The sequence below is a fragment of the Micropterus salmoides genome, unplaced genomic scaffold, assembly GCF_014851395.1.
Source record: "Micropterus salmoides isolate LMB-PRFRI ecotype aquatic unplaced genomic scaffold, ASM1485139v1 Ms_hic_scaffold_12, whole genome shotgun sequence".
Classification (NCBI taxonomy): Eukaryota; Metazoa; Chordata; class Actinopteri; order Centrarchiformes; family Centrarchidae; genus Micropterus; species Micropterus salmoides.
In genome coordinates this window covers 21,926,715-21,947,620 of record NW_024040263.1, presented here as the reverse complement: position 1 = coordinate 21,947,620, position 20,906 = coordinate 21,926,715, and the positions used below count along the sequence as shown (strand labels likewise).

At 40.4% G+C, this 20,906-nt stretch overlaps 1 protein-coding gene across 1 annotated transcript in view; it reads left to right on the top strand.

The window, feature by feature from the left end:
• The first annotated feature begins 511 nt into the window (after window positions 1-511).
• Window positions 512-20,906, top strand: part of smc3 (structural maintenance of chromosomes 3) — a 37,920-nt gene continuing 17,525 nt past the window's right edge. Inside the window, exons 1-21 of the mRNA XM_038713958.1 lie at window positions 512-696; window positions 1,338-1,413; window positions 1,622-1,660; window positions 1,760-1,827; window positions 2,123-2,194; window positions 3,643-3,722; window positions 3,820-3,898; window positions 4,201-4,318; window positions 4,904-5,079; window positions 5,386-5,466; window positions 7,019-7,183; window positions 8,327-8,448; window positions 10,695-10,908; window positions 11,272-11,375; window positions 12,540-12,639; window positions 13,755-13,915; window positions 14,304-14,445; window positions 14,786-14,936; window positions 15,549-15,701; window positions 19,158-19,309; window positions 20,496-20,654. Of these exons, the coding sequence (XP_038569886.1) occupies window positions 682-696; window positions 1,338-1,413; window positions 1,622-1,660; window positions 1,760-1,827; window positions 2,123-2,194; window positions 3,643-3,722; window positions 3,820-3,898; window positions 4,201-4,318; window positions 4,904-5,079; window positions 5,386-5,466; window positions 7,019-7,183; window positions 8,327-8,448; window positions 10,695-10,908; window positions 11,272-11,375; window positions 12,540-12,639; window positions 13,755-13,915; window positions 14,304-14,445; window positions 14,786-14,936; window positions 15,549-15,701; window positions 19,158-19,309; window positions 20,496-20,654 (2,427 nt within the window). The 5' untranslated portion in view covers window positions 512-681. The remainder of the gene's footprint in view (window positions 697-1,337; window positions 1,414-1,621; window positions 1,661-1,759; window positions 1,828-2,122; window positions 2,195-3,642; window positions 3,723-3,819; window positions 3,899-4,200; window positions 4,319-4,903; window positions 5,080-5,385; window positions 5,467-7,018; window positions 7,184-8,326; window positions 8,449-10,694; window positions 10,909-11,271; window positions 11,376-12,539; window positions 12,640-13,754; window positions 13,916-14,303; window positions 14,446-14,785; window positions 14,937-15,548; window positions 15,702-19,157; window positions 19,310-20,495; window positions 20,655-20,906) is intronic.

Here is a 20,906-nt window from a genome sequence, read left to right as displayed (position 1 = left end):
GGTTATCAGTGTAAACCCAGTGTAATCTAAGCAGACTATGAATGAATGAAAACTTGCATGCTTCATCATTAGATTTTGGAAAACCAGCCAGGTAAAGGATGTCAGACGAATTTGCCATTAGAAACAGAGTGATGATGTGCCTTCTAAAGATAGACAGAGGATATCGTTTGGTAACTATAAATAAAAAGCAGCCATTGTTGATTAACAAGTTTGATATCGACTTGACATTGTACACCGTGCTATCGACTCTGTCTTTGGCGCCTTGAAGACAGACAGCTAGGCGGTACCAACTGTAAAAAAATAGGGTGGTAATGAAATAGCAAACGTGTTTAAGTTGGTGTTTGCGTGCAAACCTCACCAAATGTTGAACATACAGTACGTGAAGGTATTGTATTTTTACCATAAATTCCGTCTACTCTATTTCACTACCACACATTATTTCATATCATTTACTGCTAAAACCCTGTTTTCACATAGTGGTATGGTCCATTGTATCCCGCCCCCGCCGCCATTTTCCATGTTATTCTCTTGCCACAGTGTTTCACCAATTTTGAATGCACACGTTTCTAACATTTTGTTAAGTTTGGATTATTAACGTTACTTTCCCGGCTTCTCCGGTTTAGTGGAGGGGGGAGCATATCTCCAATTTCAGTATAGGAGACGCCCTGCTTATAGACCACCATGTACATCAAACAGGTAAGCTAAGTTAACGACACCGGACTTGAACGTGTTGCCCACTATCACTGGCCGAACATTGTTAATTATGCTAGCTTAACGTTACTCCATTGAACAATTGCGCTTGGGATTCCGAGGTTTTCCACACCGTCTAACGTTAGAGAGCAGAGCTAAGAGAAACCACACCAAAGAAGGCCATAGCTAGCTTGAATTGCCCGTCCCCCTTTTCAGGATGCTAAGCTAACGCTACAAGGCTAATGTTAGGTTAGCGGACTTGTCGCTCTTCTGTTAATGTTGCACAAAACCATACTACAGTCGGTTTCATCATATGTAAACATGAGCTTTGGTATACTTTTAGTTATCTGTCGTACGGTATATCTTATTAGCAAGCATGCAAACCCGTTAACGTGCTGAATGAAAACTGGCCCGTACAGTAACGTTAGCCGACAGTCCAGGCCCTGTTGGAAATCTTACCCCGCTTGTGATAACGTTACATGTCATGCGGCGCTTAGCACATAAGTTATACAGGTTGAGTCTAACTTATATCGGAGTTGTTCAGGACATCCAGGAGTAGCTCCTGGCTTGCTATGTTAGCTACAGCTAATGTTAAATATGAGGAGTTTATGGAGTGTGCTCACGGTGGTGTCTGGGTTCTTGTGCAGGTCATCATCCAGGGGTTCCGAAGTTACAGGGACCAAACTGTGGTAGACCCGTTTAGTCCAAAGCACAATGTCATCGGTGAGTATGTGGTCAGCTCACCTTATCAGTCATTCTTTTGTAAACAGTATTTTTGTGTGTATGTCGGTGGAAGGAGATTTGCTTTCATTGATCGAATCAACATAAGTAGCCAGACCAAAGTTAGTGTGCCCAAGGCTTGTCTCATGTGGGTGGTTGTGGACATTTGTCACCTGTCCTCATTTCTTTTGTTATTTTGTTTCTGTTACAGTTGGAAGAAATGGGTCAGGAAAAAGTAACTTTTTCTATGGTAAGTGTCTGTGATAAGTCCAGCAGTCAAACAATTTCACCTCTCATCTGTGTATTTATTTTTTGGTGTCTAAACTGTGGCTTCACTCTGTTTTCTTAGCCATCCAGTTTGTGCTCAGTGATGAGTTCAGTCACTTGCGACCTGAACAGCGCCTGGCCCTGCTCCATGTAAGTACAGGCAAGCTACAGATCCCAGCTACTGTTTTGAAAATGGCCCTGGACATATTAATTGTGTAGAAATCTCTTGTTAGAAATGCTTACACTGACACAATCTTGCATTACTTCATAATAACTGGTGGATTTCAAAATTCTCAATTCTCATCAAAAAATTGTATGATTCTATGCATTTCTGGTAAAATATAAAGTTTGTATTATAGGAGATTGAATCAGAATGGGAAACATTATTAATAAATGTAAACATTTAATTATTGTGTTAAATATGTTTTTCTCCCCCGTCACTTAGGAGGGAACTGGTCCTCGTGTCATTTCGGCTTTTGTGGAGATTATATTTGACAACTCTGACAACCGGCTGCCGGTAGGAATGACCAAGAGTTCATATTGATCCTATTATTGTAATCACAGACACACTAATTGGGTCTTATCTAACTTTAAGTAAGTTTCTCAAATGATATCTTGTTATCTCTGAGTGTATGGCATACATGCTTGGAGGTTTTAATTGTTGTAGACATTATAAGCCAAAGGAAATGTCTCGTTAGCTTAAAGGTGACTAGTTACCAACCTCAGTTCCTCCATGGTCACCATCTTGCTTTCATTTCCTAACCAACAGGTTTTTAAACTCATCTGAAAACTGAAATATAAGTTAACTATCAAGATATACAGTATGTTTACATGACAGAGCTGTGCACTAGTTTAGTCTTAGCTTGTACCTGATCTTCTTAACACTGGACATGTAAGTAGTAATGGCATACAGCTAAGTAATTAACATTACCTTGTATAAATTTACCATTGCATCACAGCCAAAAAAACATACTGTTAGGCTTTCCTGCTCAGCTTCCAGACAGTCAATGTAAGCCCGGGGGAGATGTTTGCTAGCATTAACTTTTCCAGCAGCTGGTAAACAACAGACAGGTCTTGGTCTTGAGAAGCTGCACCATTTATTAAGTGACACACCTACACTGTAAATTTACTGCCAGACTGACAACCAACTGCTAATCTTTCCCAACGCTCTGCTCACTTTTGCCGTCACTTTCTGCCACTCGCTCGCTCTCTCTTAACCTAACACATTACACATGGCCCTATTCCTTGAAGGAGCAACACTACTTTTATAACAGCACCTTTCACGTAGATGTCCTATGAAGAATAAGGAGAGGGAGCTGGCCAAGCGTTGAGGGTTACTGTGCCCGCACAGTGTGAGAGGGAAAATCATTAGTCGCCCACTGATGTTAATGATCGGTGCTCTGCTCCTGAAAGAATATAGGGTACACACTGATCTGAAGCTAGAGTTGTACTGGTATATTGGCATGCCGTTTGAATTGGCCAATGTAAGCCTATATGTGCATATATTTTTATGTACAATTTAACTTTTTATTGCTGCATCTCATAGTGGAATTGGCACTTATGTGTACAGCAGTTGTGCCAAATTAGCTGCAAAATAACAACAAGTTTTTAAAATGGACACCTTAACACATGTGGCAAAGATGTAGCTTCACCTTTATAGCCATTCTCATCATCAGTCCAGACTACAATGGAAGTGGCACAGTATCATCACTATATTGTTATACCCTAAACTGCTGACGACGGCAATGACCACTGATTGTAGTCACACTGCCTCCGGTACACACAGTACTTATTATTCTGATGATGAAGACAGGATGTTTGCACCCCTCTAGAAATCCAAAGATTTTTTTAACTGTGTGACAAACCATAATCATGCAGCCCGGCAATGACGCAACATAACCAGCCAATTCTACTGCCCTGTCTGTGATCCTCTACTTGACCACTGATAAATGTCTCTCCATTCAGATCGACAAAGAAGAAGTCTCCCTTCGCCGCGTAATTGGCGCAAAGAAGGACCAGTACTTCTTAGATAAGAAGATGGTGACGTAAGTATTGCTGTGGATTGACTGTCCATGTAACCACAGGAAATAACAACTACAATTCATTTAATCACTTGTTTGATGGCTTTTATGATTGTTGCAGTAAGAATGATGTCATGAATCTTTTGGAGAGTGCCGGCTTCTCCCGCAGTAACCCTTACTACATCGTTAAGCAGGGAAAGGTGAGAAAAGAATGGGTGCCAGCCTCACATTTGTTTAACACATAATTGTTTATTTTTCAGTACTGTGTAATTCATTACAGTGTTAAAGCAGGGCTGTAAAAACAGTGCTAACTGTTGCTGGATATCTTGGTCAGTCATGTAAAAATCAGAACCTTATCTGCTGATTTAGGGATAACTGTTAAATTCTAGGATCAGAAATAGTCTCCTCTTGATTTCTAAAATCAGAAATGAACATTAGCTAAATGTATATAAAATGTTTTTCTGTCATGTCATCTCACGTGTTACTTCAATGTGTCATGCAGATAAACCAAATGGCCACAGCACCGGACTCCCAGCGTCTGAAGCTGCTGAGAGAGGTGGCAGGGACACGGGTGTATGATGAGCGCAAAGAGGAGAGTATTTCTCTCATGAAGGAGACAGGTGAAAACTTCTTAGCATTATTGTTTTATAGACCTCCATCTATTATCCAATATATGTACTTTCAGGAACCTTAGGCGACGTATGTAAAGTGCTCACTGTACAGAAACAGTGGAAAATAAAGTTGTAATTATGACTGTTTTCATGTAGTAACAGCAGTAAGTCTTATGTTTATGCAGTTTATGATTATGCACCCATCGACCATCTGGGGACCGGAATGTGCCGTTTTTCAGCTTAATCAGTGATGAACGGTGACTGGCGGCGTCAAATTTCCGATTTTCTGCCAGTCACACTAAACGTTACAAACATGCTACGCTGGACTGTGTTTTACGTCATGCGCACAGCAGCAAAGCCAGTAACCGGTGATTGTCAAAGCCAATACACATGTTAAAAATGCAATCGGGGCATCTCTAATAATTACGCATTATAACCAATATATGTTCATGACAGTGAACAACATACAATTCCTACCGCACAGCATTCACCATTAACTTATCACTTGTATCAGAACAATACCAGTCCCAGTGTACAGTTCATAGTGATTAACATTTAAAAAAGCAACAACAACCTGATATGTGTGTTTCTCAGAGGGGAAGCGAGAGAAGATTAATGAGCTGTTGAAGTACATCGAGGAACGTCTGCACACCCTGGAGGATGAGAAGGAGGAGCTGGCTCAATACCAGAAGTGGGACAAAATGAGAAGAGCCCTGGAGTACACCATCTACAACCAGGAGCTGAACGAAACCCGTGCAAAACTGGATGAGGTAACAAACTCAAGAAGAAGAAAAAGATGTGTATTTACAGAGTAAAACAAACTGAATATGTTAGATTTTGTGATTGACATCTGTTTTGTTGCCATGGTGGGAAATTATCACCACCCATCATTCAGAATATTATACTAGTTATACTATTACTATTATACTAGTTAAACATAATATTATATGCAGCTATTTTAAAGTAAGTAAGGTAGAAAAGATGTTCTTCACTGTGGCCTGTGCTCCATTCATTTTGTTTCCTCCTCTGTTGTGCGCAACTTCAATACTAATACATTTGTATTTTGTTTTTTCCAGCTGTCCTCCAAGAGAGAGACCTGTGGAGACAAATCCAGACAGCTACGTGATGCTCAGCAAGATGCCCGAGACAAAGTCGAGGTAAAGAATTCCACTTTGCCGAAGAAATATAAATATCTTGGATAAGGAACGGGTGAAAATAAACAATTTTCATCACAGCATTATCAAGGAATTACAATATTTTGTGTTTCAATTAAATCAAATAATAAATTAATAACTATTTAAACTAAGTCCAGAACTGTCCATTTTTTAAAAACAAATCACAGGCAACTGGACTTGGTTGAAGGTCCCTGAAGGTAGGATAAAAGGCAAAAACGTTAAACGGTACTAGTTCAACTCGCCTCTACTTGACTCTCTTTTGTGCCCCATCCTCCTTTTTTCCATTACAGATATAGTACCCCCTCAGTGTAGCTTGTTGTCATAGCGACACCACATGAAACTGCCATGACATAATCTTCAATACAACACACACCCACGACCCACTCACCAGCAACCAGACAGAGGAACGTCTGCACATTCTCATCTGACCACTGTGTGGTTTTGTGGGTTGCCATAATATTAAAAAAGTACAGAGAGTATCTTTACAGTTAAGCCAAGGTCAAACTACACGATTTTAAGCCTGATTTACGATGATGATTTTGTGTAAACTACTTAATGATGCATCAAAGAGGCTCGCCAACGTCAGCCAGATATTTAGCATGCTAAATATATGGAGTAGTCAGCCAACTCGACATCCAGCCAATGAGAGCAGGCAGCTACTTTTTCACTTCAAAACCTGTTTTTTGTTCACCTCCCACTCTGTCACCTCAGGCTGCTCGCGTGTGATAATCCATTCTTTTACACGCATTCTTTATCTTTTATAATTTTTATCTTTATAATAATAAATATCCCCTGTTTCGCATGTGAATTTGCGTCATTTCCTGCATGACTTCTCCCGTGTGTTTTCCATAGTTTAATGACTGCTTGTCAGGTGACAGCTCATGTAGTGTGTGACCCCCTCCTTCTGTCTGTTATCAGTCACATAGTGTGAACACAACGACTTCAAGACTCCCGTAACAAGACACCACGTCATGTAGTCTGAACAGCACAGCGATCTGCTGATGTTGAATGTTGTGTAGTCTGCACTATGCATTACTATCTCACAATTCTCTGACCAAATGGTAGTCTGCAGAGTTTTCAAATCACTGTTTGGAATTACCTCAGCTCGCTTGGCACCTCGACGGAGGTGATACCAAAAAACCTAGCAGGTACCAGATTTGCCCTGTGGAAAACCAAAAAAGGCGAGTTGAGGCAAGTTGAGCCGGTACCCCAGTGGAAAAGGAGGGTTAAACCAGGAACCCTTTGTTTAACCCTTCGTTTATAACTATGACCTGAATGACTGAGAATCTTCAGACATTATTAAAACAAGATTATTTTATTTTACTGTTATGCACAGATTTTAGAAAGATTTAACTTAGTCATCATGCAAACATGATATGTGAATCACTGTCACATTCAGTAGTCCTATCACACTACAGGAGTTTTGTCAGGATGTGGTTGTAAGGAGAGAAGATAAATGATATCACTGAACTTTTCACTCCTTTTGAATGAAATCTCACAGCTTGTTTCTTTATTTTTTTCTCCTGTTCTGTAGGAGACGGAGCGTGTTGTGCGAGAGCTGAAGTCCAAGATCTCTGCCATGAAGGAGGAGAAAGAGCAGCTATCGGCCGAGCGCCAGGAGCAGATCAAGCAGAGGACCAAGCTCGAGCTGAAGGCCAAGGACCTGCAGGACGAGCTGGCAGGCAACAGTGAACAGAGGGTATGGAAGCCTCCCATCTGCGTCACTCTGCACACGTGACGCTGCACCAACAACACTTCCCCCTCCCCCCACACCATCAGTGTATATAGAGAAGGATGGTAGTTTCTCTTTTCATCCACTCTGCTCTCCCCTGTTACTAATTGCAAAGAGTGGCACAGTTGCTGTTGTTTTTAAGAATAGCAACCTTCTGTGGTCCTCACAATTCTGTAGATTTTTATTAATTAATGGATCAATTATGCTGTCTATAAAATGTTTTAGTGTAATCACCAGAGCCCAAAGTGATCTTAAAATTACAGTGATATAAATTAGAGAACAACAAGAAAATTGTTAATTTACAAAATTGTTACTGATGGATTTCCTGTTGATTGATTACGTCAACTAAAAAAAACACTGATCCAAATAGCACCTTGTTTTAGTCTCATTCCCACTAAAACAAGAAGTTCAGCCTAATGTATAGCGTTGACAGTTTTAGTGCTCAATCTTTACATGATCTTTCAGTAGAATGTTTGCTGGGCCAACAGGGGGATAAATTGAGAACAAAAACAAAGGATGCACCAGCCTGTGTATCAGACTCTGTGCCATCAGCTTCACTATACATCATTCCTGGCACGAGGTTGTATGTCAGAGCTGGCACATATCACCCTCCGTATGGCCTTGTGTTCAGTATGTGTGCACGTGTGAGTAAGGAGACGGTAATCATACATAACAGATTTATTGGCTCAGTCTGTGACTGAACCATGACGGATCCCAGGCAGTATGCTGGCTGTTGGTTGGATTAAGCCCACCTGGCTACGGCTGGCACAACATCAGCCAAAGGTTATTGGAGCCAAATGAAAAGCAAGGAGAGCAGAACTGCGTCACTAGCTAGCTGCTGATGGTTCTAATAAGACATTGAGTTGGCCTTGTCACAAAGGGGGAAAGTAGAGGTATTCATACCTGTGGGATGATGGCCATGATGTTCTAGCTGTTGGAGATCCAGGGGAAAGCTAAGATTCCTAATGAAGTTGGAGGAAAAATGTTGATGCATGTTCCCTGAAAGCACAACCTATTCATACTTTTGCAAGGCTGTAGTTTCCATGTAGTTTATTTACATCTCCTCTTTTAAGTTCTGCATTTTGAAGACTGCTGTTATTGCTCTTCCAGAAACGGCTGCTGAAGGAGCGTCAGAAGCTGTTGGAGAAAATCGAGGAGAAGCAAAAAGAGCTGCAGGAGACCGAACCCAAATTCAACATGGTGAAGGAAAAAGAGGAGCGGGGCATATCCAGGTAGGGATGACTCATTCTCAGCTATGGCCCCTCGAGCAGCTGGTGACCAGGCATAACCCGATGAGTCAGTCATCTCATTTTGAAAACATTTTGATAGTGAGAGATCAAGAGGTGGATGCACATGAGATATTTGTGTGTCCTTCTACAAAGTAGTTTGATGCAGTTGTGCTAAAAACATTTGGAATCCTAAATTGCAGGAAGGTGACACTGAGATCAAATATATCACACCTGTTCTCCCTTTGAAAACTCTGCAGCTCACGTCACCAATCAGGGCTCCAGACTGTGATCATTTTGGTTGCGTATGCAACCTTTTTTTAAGATTGTGCGAGTAATAATTTCACGTGGTCTCATTCGTGTGAGTGCAAGGTGATCATTAGCAGCTCTACCGCATGACTATTTTACTCGCAAATGCACCTAAAGTGTGAGCACACTATTTGAGTAAAGACTGCAAACTACCGTAATCCCCCAGCTCACTTTACAAAAACACGAGAGATGCATTGTGAGCTGAAGCGGGGAGACAGAAGGCAGCAGGCAGAAGATAAGCAAGGTTTGTGTTTGGTTAGCTGGCCATTTAGCGCTATCAGGTGCCTTGTGTTGAAACGTTGAAGTCGATGTACTCTGTGACCAACCAATCACAGCCTGGATGAGGCGGAGCATTAAATAAAGTTTGACGTGCTGCAACAAACCTTCAAATGTTGAACTGATTGTTCTGCATGCATTATTGTTATGATTAATGATTTGCGAGTTATCACATAGCATTATCCAGGGCTCAACGTTAAACGTTTTTGCAACTGGCCCCACCGAGCCAGTGGGTTTGAAAGACTGGCCCGAAGACAATTTTTACCGTCCCTCCTTCAAAAAAGTTATTTATCAGTGTTACAACAAAACCAAAGACTTATGTTAACATGTTAACATGTTTAATTGTTTATCAAATACATCCTAGACATAAAAAAACTAAACTCAAATATCACAGTTAAAATAAAAACTTTTACTTACTTACTTTTACTGCATGTAAAGTTGACTTGTTATGAACTTTACTAAAGAGATTAAAATGGAATCGGAGTTATTTCTGTTTATGTAGGCTATTAGAAACACAACATTATATGTACATCACCACTACTTATATCACACTGACAATGATATTTTCATCAGCTTTAGCTGTAGATATTGTGTCCCTATATTACTAAGCATACCATACAGCTTACAGGCAGGTTGCTGGGCCACATTATGAAGTCCTTACCTTTATGTGTTGTGTCCTGAAGAATGGGGTATTTCCACATTTTATACAGCCTCATTAGGTTGACAATAAAATTTCACATTTTATGCCGTTTCAATTTAAGAGAGAGAGAGAGAGAGTGTAATTTTTTTTTTTTAACAGATGCATAGTGCATTAATGGTTAAACATGTCTTATATAAAACTATTAATGTATTCTAGTATTTATAAGTTTCACTTAACAATATCCCAAACACAAGATTGGAACTTTTTTAAAATATTTGTGTGGATGCACCAAATGGGTATGGTCAAAATGAAACAATTGGCCCATATTAAACTAGAAAAGACTCAAGAGCAGATTTTACTCAAGACTCAAGATTTTATTTTATTAAGATTTTGTTATCTACTGGCTCTACATGAAAATACACACAGACCATTCTTTTAACTGAGTACAGTGACAAAACAAAATACTTTCTTGCAATGTTGAGAACAACAAAAGTCACATTTATATTTGTTTACCAGATTTCATCTAAATCTCTTTTAGAGATGTTTTTTAGACATCTTCCAAATAGACAAATGTGACTGAGTATGTCTTTGGCCGAGGATAAAATAAGTTGTAGGACTGATCTGGCTATGCCTTCATTAGTAAAGATCCAAGACTTCTGTGCTGGTTTCACATTCATGTCCTGTGTTAAACCATTAACCGACAAAGGCCGACTGCCTCTAGTTTCTGTTACTGTCCCGACATTACTTTTTACTGGCCCCGGGCCATCGGGCCACCTTTATTGTCGTTGCACAACAAAAATAAGAAACACAAAACTTGCAGGGACTGATACATTACCTGAAACTCTGAGCCCATCCACACTTCTTACCAGTGGTCAATTAATAATACCTGTACCAAAAAAAATAAAAGGGTGTGACCAAATCATGTGCTTGTCCGACCAACTGAGAAAGTTGGTTGCACCAGTGCTACCAGTGGTCTGGAGCCCTACAGATTATTATTATATGGCTCATTGATGTGGCCTCTTTCCAGACTGGCCCAGGCTACACAGGAAAGGACAGACCTGTACGCTAAGCAGGGCCGTGGCAGCCAGTTCACCTCCAAGGAGGAGAGGGACAAGTGGATTAAGAAGGAACTGAAGTCCCTGGACCAGGCCATCAATGATAAAAAGAGGCAGATTGCAGCCATACACAAAGACCTGGAGGATACAGAGACGAACAAGGAGAAGAACCTCGAGCAGTACAATGTAAGACAACTCTGCTACTACTGTTCCAGTTCTCCGTAAAGAAGATCTTTAGTTCAGTGGGGAGTCTTGTTTTCAGACCCATGTTCATTTTCAGAGGGAGTCATAGTTGAAGAATGATCATTCTTTGTAGCTATGGTGGAAAACCACTAGTTGTGAGGTTCAATTAAAGCTGAATGACTGAAAATGCTTCTGTTACTTAGTCATTACTGCTATATTTTAGTAATAATACTTTTTTTTAGGGAACTGTAAATAGTTTAACTTTTAAATGCTAATTTATGATGTATTTGCCATTTATTTCTGTGTTTTTAATCTAACCTCTTGACAGGTAAGTGTATTTGACCCACTTTCAACTTGTCTCTTTAGAAACTTGATCAAGATTTAAATGAGGTCAAGACTCGCGTTGAGGAACTGGATAAAAAGTATTATGAAGTGAAGAACAGGAAGGATGAGCTCCAGAGTGAAAGAAAGTAAGAACCCTCTAACCTTGTCTCTGACCTCACCTCTGACCAAGTCTTGCTTTGTGCTTGTGCCTTTTTATTTATGTTGTGTGTAGTTTTACACAGTATAGCATGAGTTCATTAGCTAGATGAATCATGCCAGCATCTTGTATGAAGCTGAAAGGTTGAATTGCTTACCCTTCCTTCAAGCCAATATGCTGTTTCCGCTTGGCAGCCTTTAGTGACATACCAGAGTACTGTCTGCTGTGAATGTCAGCAGGCCTTCTCTGTCCACTTAAACAATGAGGTTTATTTATATAACAGAGAGAATGAGGCCTTGGGCCTCTGCTGTCAGACACTTCCTCCAGGGTGGATGAATTGTGCTCTGGGTTAGTAGTGAACAGTCAAGACAGCTGCTTCCCTGCTTTTTGTAACATGACAAACAGAGAATTTCCTTAAGTCTCTCCAACTGTTAATTGAGGTGACTGGCTAAGGCGGCATGAAATTAAATTCCATTATATTCAGTAACAGACCTGCATTAATATCACTAAATGAAACAGATTTCATGAATATGTTCATGTTTGTCCAATATTGAATCCATCATGCACCCTCAAGTTCACTGTGGTCCATTGTTTAGGTGTAGTGGGTGAAAAGGTTACATTATGACAGCTTTGATAGAAGGAACACAACATCCAGACCCCACAGCTGCAAGCCATTAGCAGTGTATGACCTAGAAATATGAATAAATTACGAAAAACAGCATAATGGAAACAAGAGGGAGACTGTTTTAGACTGCAGTCTAATTGTTTTAATTATTTAAATGTCATCATTTAACAAATATTAAGCAAATCTATGTTTCACTTAAGGATGACAGCAAATGGTCTCAATCTAGGACAAAAGAATCTGATTATTTGAAATAAAGTCCAGGTAATACATTTGTAATTCACTTAATATAGAGAGCTTGCATTTAGTGAATTTACTATTTCCTCATTTTTAAGAAGAGAAATAAAATAAAATCAGCTTGTTTTTCTTTCTTGTACGTTCTTTCTATTCATAAATAATTTACATAAAAAAGATATCTAAAAGACCTCTAAGAGACTGGCTTCTTTCTCTGCGAGTATCATGGCTGCAGTGTGGTTCTGGTCCTTTTGGTGACATAAGTGTAACAGTGTGTGATTGTCTGTGTCTGTCCAGCTACCTGTGGCGTGAGGAGAACGCAGAGCAGCAGGCCCTGGCAGCCAAACGAGAGGACCTGGAGAAGAAACAGCAGCTCCTTCGAGCAGCTACCGGCAAGGTCCGTGTCATTGTGTATGGCTGCGTAATAAGTGACTTGTGTAATGCAACTACAGGATACCTAATGCTTTCGTCTGGACACAAGTGAAAGATGTGTCTATGAGCACAGAAACGGAAATTCCTTTTCAGAGGATTGAAATTCATGACATTTATGGTACCACACTAATAGTTTTGCTTGTGCGTGCACACATATTTACCTCCCTTTCTCTGGGGGTGAGATCCATTAAACCTTCGCACATGCACATACTTGCTGACGTACTGTGAGAAAGGGAAATGAGCAAGTGAAGATAAATCAAACCCAAAGTGAAAAAGTGCCAAAGTGAAAAAGTGCCTCTCTCTCCAAGTGAGGCCACCTGAATACTGCAAAGGACTCACTTTGTGACTCAGCCAGTTGTCATGATGGGTATATCAAATGGAGGTCATTCATATGCCTCTACTGGCACCTTATCATACCTAGCTAAATTTACATATGACTCACTCCTCTCTCCTCTCTGCTCTATGCAGTAACTGCCAGTCATTTCTTCTGGGCAAATACATCAATCAAATATCACTTCTGAATAATGTCTGCTGAGATGAAAGGAGGCTGTTTGTGGCTTCATAGACAAATGTCCTGCATTTATTTTTCTTTCATGAGTCCAGGCTGATTCATCCCGTGTCTGGCCTTTGATGGACTCTATCTATCCTCACTCCCATTTTATATTTATAGTGTACGTAATTTTGCACAATATTGTCAAAATGCTCTTTGTTTTTTTCTATACCTCACAGCATCAGCTACAGTATATCTAGAGGTAGGATATAGAAACATATTTCATTTTCTACAGCATACGACAGAAATTCTTCACAGCACAGGATTTTATCTGTTCAGCAGTCCTTCTGTAACAGTGTTCTCTTTTAGAAAAGACTATAGCTGCTTTTAATGATAAAAAATATGAAATGAGAACATTATGTTTTTAGCTCTGTTGTGCTCTGTTATATTGATGTTAGTCATTTATTTTATATATTAGCGTAAGTTATTTTCCCATCTTAAGTGTTAAACTTAGTGATTATAGTACCATTCTTTTTTTTGTAATTTAAGTGAGAGTCATTTGTCCTCTTCTTTCTTCTATGGTCCTCCAGGCTATTCTGAATGGCATTGACAGCATCAACAAAGTCCTTGAGCATTTCCGTAGAAAGGGCATCAACCAGCATGTCATCAACGGTTATCACGGCATTGTCATGAACAACTTTGAGTGCGAGCCTGCATTTTACACCTGTGTGGAGGTGACTGCTGGTACCAGGTGAGGGCTGCTTGGAATATTTTCCCTGCTAGCTCTTTGTGGTGTCTTCAATGAAAATGTCACTCCCAAACATTTGTGGAACGTTTTGCCATAAAACATACATGTAGTCTGATGTAACAACAGTGGCTCCACTTCCTGCATGCTGATACAAATGTGATATAAGGATAGATATAACGAGCAGGGTGTTGCTCTCTGCTGCATGAAAAAACAAAAAACCTTGCTTGAAGTATTATATAGTGTTAAGTTCTTCAGCCTCCTGCACGATCAGGAATTCTCACTAATTATAGGAACTGAAGTTGTATATATTTTGTACATTGAATGTTTTCACAGATATGCAGATATTTGTTGGTTGTTTTCTTTGTTGTAACACTGTCTGCCTACCTGCCAGACTGTTCTACCACATTGTGGAGACTGACGAAGTCAGCACCAAAATACTAATGGAGTTCAACAAAATGAACCTGCCTGGAGAAGTCACATTCCTTCCCCTGAGCAAGCTGGATGTCAGGGACACCGCCTACCCAGAGACCAACGTAAGGAACATAAATTGCATCTGGTACTTTTGTAGGTAGTAAGTTTAAACCCTTACAGCAAATGGGTATAACTATCTCTGGAACAGTAAACATAAGATAAAATGTAATGATGCATGTTAAAATATACTTGATTTTGCTACCTTGAGATGTAACCATACACTTCTTCTTACTTTATCCTCTCTGTCCCCTGTGGGACATGAGGCCACAATGAACTCCCTTGATCTTTCCCAGTTACACCAAACATATTTCGCTGTCACCCATTCTACAACAGTTTTTGTTTGATGATGAGGTGTGTAGTATTTGCAACTGTGTTGGTACCAATGTGTTTTTGCCCCATAAGGACGCTATCCCCATGATCAGCAAGCTGCGCTATAGCAACAACTTTGACAAGGCCTTCAAGCATGTGTTTGGGAAGACCTTGATTTGTCGCAGCATGGAAGTGTCCACCCAGCTGGCCAGAGCTTTCACCATGGACTGTATAACTCTGGAGGGTAAGCTGACCCAGGGTACACAGTACCGTATATACCATTAACTCAAGAACATAAAAGGAAGGTGGTAGCTCTTACAAAAAAAGAGACCTAGAGTTTCAAAACAAAAGTGATTCATTAAAACAAAACTAAACAAATACAATGTGTATGAAAGATATCTAGGGATATGCAACTAAAGAGTTGTTAGGCTTATCACTACACAGCTTGGTACCAGTCTACCTGGTGAAATTGTGTCTGTAGATTGTACGCCCTCAAACACATTTTATATTGACAGCATCAGCAGTACTTGCATTTTGCTGATGCTCCCCTTGCCAGAAACACTAGCTAATACTTCAGTTTGCACTGTGAAGAAAAAAAGAAAAGAACATTATATTGGTTAAAGCCTCTTAAGAGGTCTGAAGTGCAAATAACAACTGTATTATTTGAACTCTCCGCTCTGTCTGAATCACACTCCTAGATTAAACTATCTCTTCTTTGTAGGTGTCAAGAGGTTTGCCAGTGTCTTACGCCACACTAAATCAAGATCTGTGACTCCCCTTTGTAACTCATTGTAATTGCAGTAATGTGGGAGCATTTTATCTCTCATATACAGTACATTATTTTATGACCTCCTAGGTGACCAGGTGAGCCACCGCGGAGCTCTGACAGGAGGCTACTACGATACCAGAAAGTCTCGTCTGGAGCTGCAGAAAGACATGAGGAAGGCTGAGGAGGAGCTGGGTGAGCTGGAGGCCAAGCTCAATGAGAACCTGCGCAGGAACATTGAACATATCCTTTTTATTAAAACATATAATGGATGTGTTTTGTTCCATAGGCTCTCCATTGGGAAGTCAGAACACATAAGTGAAATCATTTTCATTGTGAGATTTGTATTCGTTTCTGAAAATTGCCTTTAAGGCTAGCTGTGCTGCAGACATGGTTGCAGTGTTAAAAAACTGGACATTTCAATGTAGATTAGAAAGGCTGAATTTGTGCCTTTTTTACTCAAAAGTGAGTCATACAGTGCAACAAATGATAACTTTAGGGACCCCCATTGAGATACACTCACTTAAAGGATTATTAGGAACACCATACTAATACTGTGTTTGACCCCCTTTTGCCTTCAGAAGTGCCTTAATTCTACGTGGCATTGATTCAACAAGGTGCTGAAAGCATTCTTTAGAAATGTTGGCCCATATTGATAGGATAGCATCTTGCAGTTGATGGAGATTTGTGGGATGCACATCCAGGGCACGAAGCTCTCGTGCAAATATGCTCTATTGGGTTGAGATCTGGTGACTGTGGGGGCCATTTTAGTACAGTGAACTCATTGTCATGTTCAAGAAACCAATTTGAAATGATTGGAGCTTTGTGACATGGTGCATTATCCTGCTGGAAGTAGCCATCAGAGGATGGCACATGGTGGCCATAAAGGGATGGACATGGTCAGAAACAATGCTCAGGTAGGCCGTGGCATTTAAACGATGCCCAATTGGCACTAAGGGGCCAAGAAAACATCCCCCACACCTTTACACCACCACCAGCAGCCTGCACAGTGGTAACAAGGCATGATGGATCCATGTTCTCATTCTGTTTACGTTAAATTCTGACTCTACCATCTGAATGTCAACAGAAATCGAGACTCATCAGACCAGGCAACATTCTTCAACTGTCCAATTTTGGTGAGCTCTTGCAAATTGTAGCCTCTTTTTCCTATTTGTAGTGGAGATGAGTGGTACCCAGTGGGGTCTTCTGCTGTTGTAGCCCATCCGCCTCAAGGTTGTGCGTGTTGTGGCTTCACAAATGCTTTGCTGCATACCTCGGTTGTAACGAGTGGTTATTTCAGTCAAAGTTGCTCTTCTATCAGCTTGAATCAGTCGGCCCATTCTCCTCTGACCTCTAGCATCAACAAGGCATTTTCGCCCACAGGACTGCCGCATACTGGATGTTTTTCCCTTTTCACACCATTCTTTGTAAACCCTAGAGATGGTTGTGCGTGAAAATCGCAGTAACTGAGCAGATTGTGAAATACTCAGACCAACAACCATGCCACGCTCAAAATTGCTTAAATCACCTTTCTTTCCCATTCTGACATTCAGTTTGGAGTTCAGGAGATTGTCTTGACCAGGACCACACCCCTAAATGCATTGAAGCAACTGCCATGTGATTGGTTGATTAGATAATTGCATTAATGAGAAATTGAACAGGTGTTCCTAATAATCCTTTAGGTGAGTGTATATTGATGTGTGAAATGTGTTGAGTCACATATGAGTACCAAACTGTTATTATGTCAGTGAGTATACAGGAAAGAGCGCATGACAGAGAAAATGTTCATACGTTTGAAAAGGAGTTATTCACCTTTAAATCAGTTAAACACTCTCCATCGCCTAATATTGTTAGAATATTCATAAACATTAGATAACAGAAATCCGTTTCTCATCTTCTTGTAACATTTCCAGGAATATGTTTCAGTTTTAGGATCGAATCACTTATTTTTCGGAAATGTTAAATGATGCATTTCAGTTCAAACTATTCTTTCCAAATTTGTTTTCACATTTAGATATTTTTTTCATAAAATGGCATAATTACAGGTGGAAGGACAGCAGGCAGTACAAGGCAAGCTGCAGCTTGTCTGTGTCTAGAGTATACTGAAATAAAACAGAAGGTGTGATGAACTGTAGGCACTTGCGATATTGGCGTTCTGCACCCGACCTTGAAATAACAAAGAAGGAAACATAGTCATGCGCATAGTCAATATTTTGTGGAAATTGATCAGTCTAAAAAAGACAACATTTGCACCATTATCTCCTGTTGATATATTTTTAACTAGTATGCCACTGTGTGATGTATAGGACACTTTTCTCTGTCTAGGAACTATAGAAAGAAGTTATAACACCCTTGAGTGCAGCCCTCACTTAATTACAGCGTGATGCCACACAGCTGAGCCAAGATGTATTTTAAATGTGGATTAAAAACAATCTGGTTATGTAGCTACCTCAGCCAGCAGGAAGCTGACTCGGGTGCAATGAGAGGGTCTAATCAGGTCAAGAAGGATTAGTGTATGTTTGGTCATATTGGCCAGAGCCGTGACTCACTGCTGGACAGCTCATGAAGCCAAAACAGTTGGATCAGAGGGGATTTGTGTTTGTGTGTACAGAATGTTTCTGGATACGGTCACTTCCGCCCAGGTATGATTATCTGTGTGTTTGCACACCTGTGTGATTGTGTGTGGCTTCTCACAAACAGCCAGTACTGTGTATGTGGGTTAATATGTGCACCTGGCGATTACGTATATATATGTGAGTAGGCAGGGGAAACGGATGACTGAGCCGATGACATGACGCTCGTCCTTCACTCCTGCAGCGGTGACTCAGAGAACAGATCAATTATTTAAACGGCTCTTGCCACCTCTGTCCTGTCAATAAGCACAAGATCTTACATGCAGGATGTTGTTCTGTTTTAAGTTGCCTTCTTCATTTTGCACCACACTGCAGTCAAAGTATTGAGGTCATGCAGTAAGGTCACTTTTGTTGTGACTGCTCATAACTGCTACAACTCTTAGCGACTTGGTTATGTGAAATGCACCTGATTTTGTATTTTATTCATAAGAGCTGAAGTGTAGAGTATCAGATGGGCGTAAATCATCTATTTTCTCCATCTGCTCTGGGCAATAGGCAGGGCAGTCCACTGACTTTCAGTAGCCCTTTTTAAATAAGCTGATTGATCAGTGTCTGTTTATTGAGTCCCATTAAACCTCAAAGGCCCAGAGGAGTGTTGTAGTCCTGGAAGATCAATAAGCCTGTCTGTTAAATTAGCTTAATAATGAGTATGTGCAGTCCTTAATCCTCTGTCTTGATATGACGACACAGTCTTCCCTCGGAGGCCCAGTCACATTATTGAAGCACTCGGAGTTGCACTAAAAAGCCTACAAGCTGTCCACTGACCTTATTTGCTAATGAGAACAGCCTTTACAAATGATCTGTTGCTTCTGTTTTTGTTCATTTGTGTATAATGTTTTTTTGTCCTACTCTGTACTGAGCCTCGAAAAGGTGAATGCAATACACTCAGACAACTAGGCAGTACAGTAGTATTGCAGCTGTAGACACTAGGTCACATCAAGTTGGGGAAACTATGAAAATATAAGTCTGAATACTCAACTTGAAAGTTCTTTGCTAAATGATTACTGAGAGGAAATGCTCATCCATAATAAACATTGGCTTATGTTTCCTTAATCGCTGCCTTCACGCATCAACAATGAGATCGACCAACTGATGAACCAGATGCAGCAGATCGAGACACAACAGAGGAAGTTCAAGGCATCCAGAGACAGTATTCTGTCAGAGATGAAGATGCTGAAAGAGAAGAGGCAGCAATCTGAGAAGACTTTCATGCCCAAGGTGATCATACAGTGATGTCACCATTTCATAATTTAAACTTGTATATAGGGCTTAACGATTAATTGCATTTGTGATTTTATCGCGATATGATAAAATGAGATTTTCTCATCGCAAATGCTGCGATTGCACTCTGTTCACATGCCACGTGAGAATAAAGCAGTCTGTAGAAAGAAGCATCAACTTCGCACGTTACGCTGTACCTTGACCTGTTGTACAATGGCCTCAAGCTTGACAGAAGCTGACACTACAGAAACTTTAGTGTCACACAGGAATGAAAGTAGCACCCGCCACCTGCAGGTAAATTGGTGGCGTTGAAATCGTCGGGCCATCTGCCACTTTGGCGGACAGGAAAAATGCACAGAAAGGCACATGTAGTAAGGTAAGCGTGTTGTGGCGATTGGCGCCAGCGTCACACACACAGCTACCAGTCAGCTTGTCTATTAAACTCGAGAGGCGTCACTTGGCCATTTCTGAATTGAACCTTTTAAACTGAGTATTTTTTGAGGTTTTTGCATAAGAGGTTCTTAATCTCAATGGGACTCTCCTGATTAAATAAAGGTTAAATAAATAAATAAAAATTTGAGATAGACCCATTAATCGGTGGTTGAACTGGGTTTTGTATTGAGTGCTTACTGTATAACACACTGTGGTGAACTTAGTTTTTCTCGTGGTGTGTAGGTAGGCCTGCCTGGTGATATAAAATCATATTATTTAATGCCATGACTCTCAAATGATCTTTCTCATATTATTATAATTTGATATTTCTTCTCCACCATTGCTCATCATAATAATAATAATTATTATTATAATTATTCATGCATCACATAATTTCATCATAACACAGGCCTGGCCTACAAGAAATAACAATGCATGTTTAATCTATCTAATATTGTGTTGGTCGTACTATACACTTGATTTACTGCTTGTTCGTTTTGAAAAATACAGGCGGTAAAGACCTTACAAAGTAATTGCATATTCAGTCGCAATATTGTTTTAAAAAAAAAAATCACAATTAGATTATCTACTAAAATCATTCAGCCCTACTTGTATACAACCCCAGAGTTCAAGGTCCCCAAGACCTGACTGGACTGAAAGTTCTTCATGGTTTTACATGATCTATGTTCCCAGCTCTCGGTCGGTCTGTGCTCTCCACTGATGGTGTGTCTGACTGTTTCTTCTTTTCCAGCAACGCAGTCTCCAAAGTCTGGAGGCCAGCCTCCACGCCATGGAGTCCACCAGGGAGTCGCTGAAGGCCGAGCTGGGTACTGATCTGCTCTCTCAGCTCAGCCTGGAGGACCAGAGGCGTGTCGATGATCTCAATGATGAGATTCGTCAACTCCAACAGGTCAGCTGGAGGATTGGATAGGGGCGTATGATCTGTGTCTGTTTTTATACACCGGATCTGTGTTACGGTTTGTCACACGTGGAGATAACTAGTAGTCTATTAATGACAGGGATTTCTGTCCCTCTTATGGATTTCTGTTAAGTTGAGAGAAAAAGTAAGAAAATGTTTTGTAGTGAGAAAGTCCCCGGAAAATAATATAAAACTAACCTCAAAAAGGCTACCAGTGAGTATATCAGTGAGTTCACCTGCTGC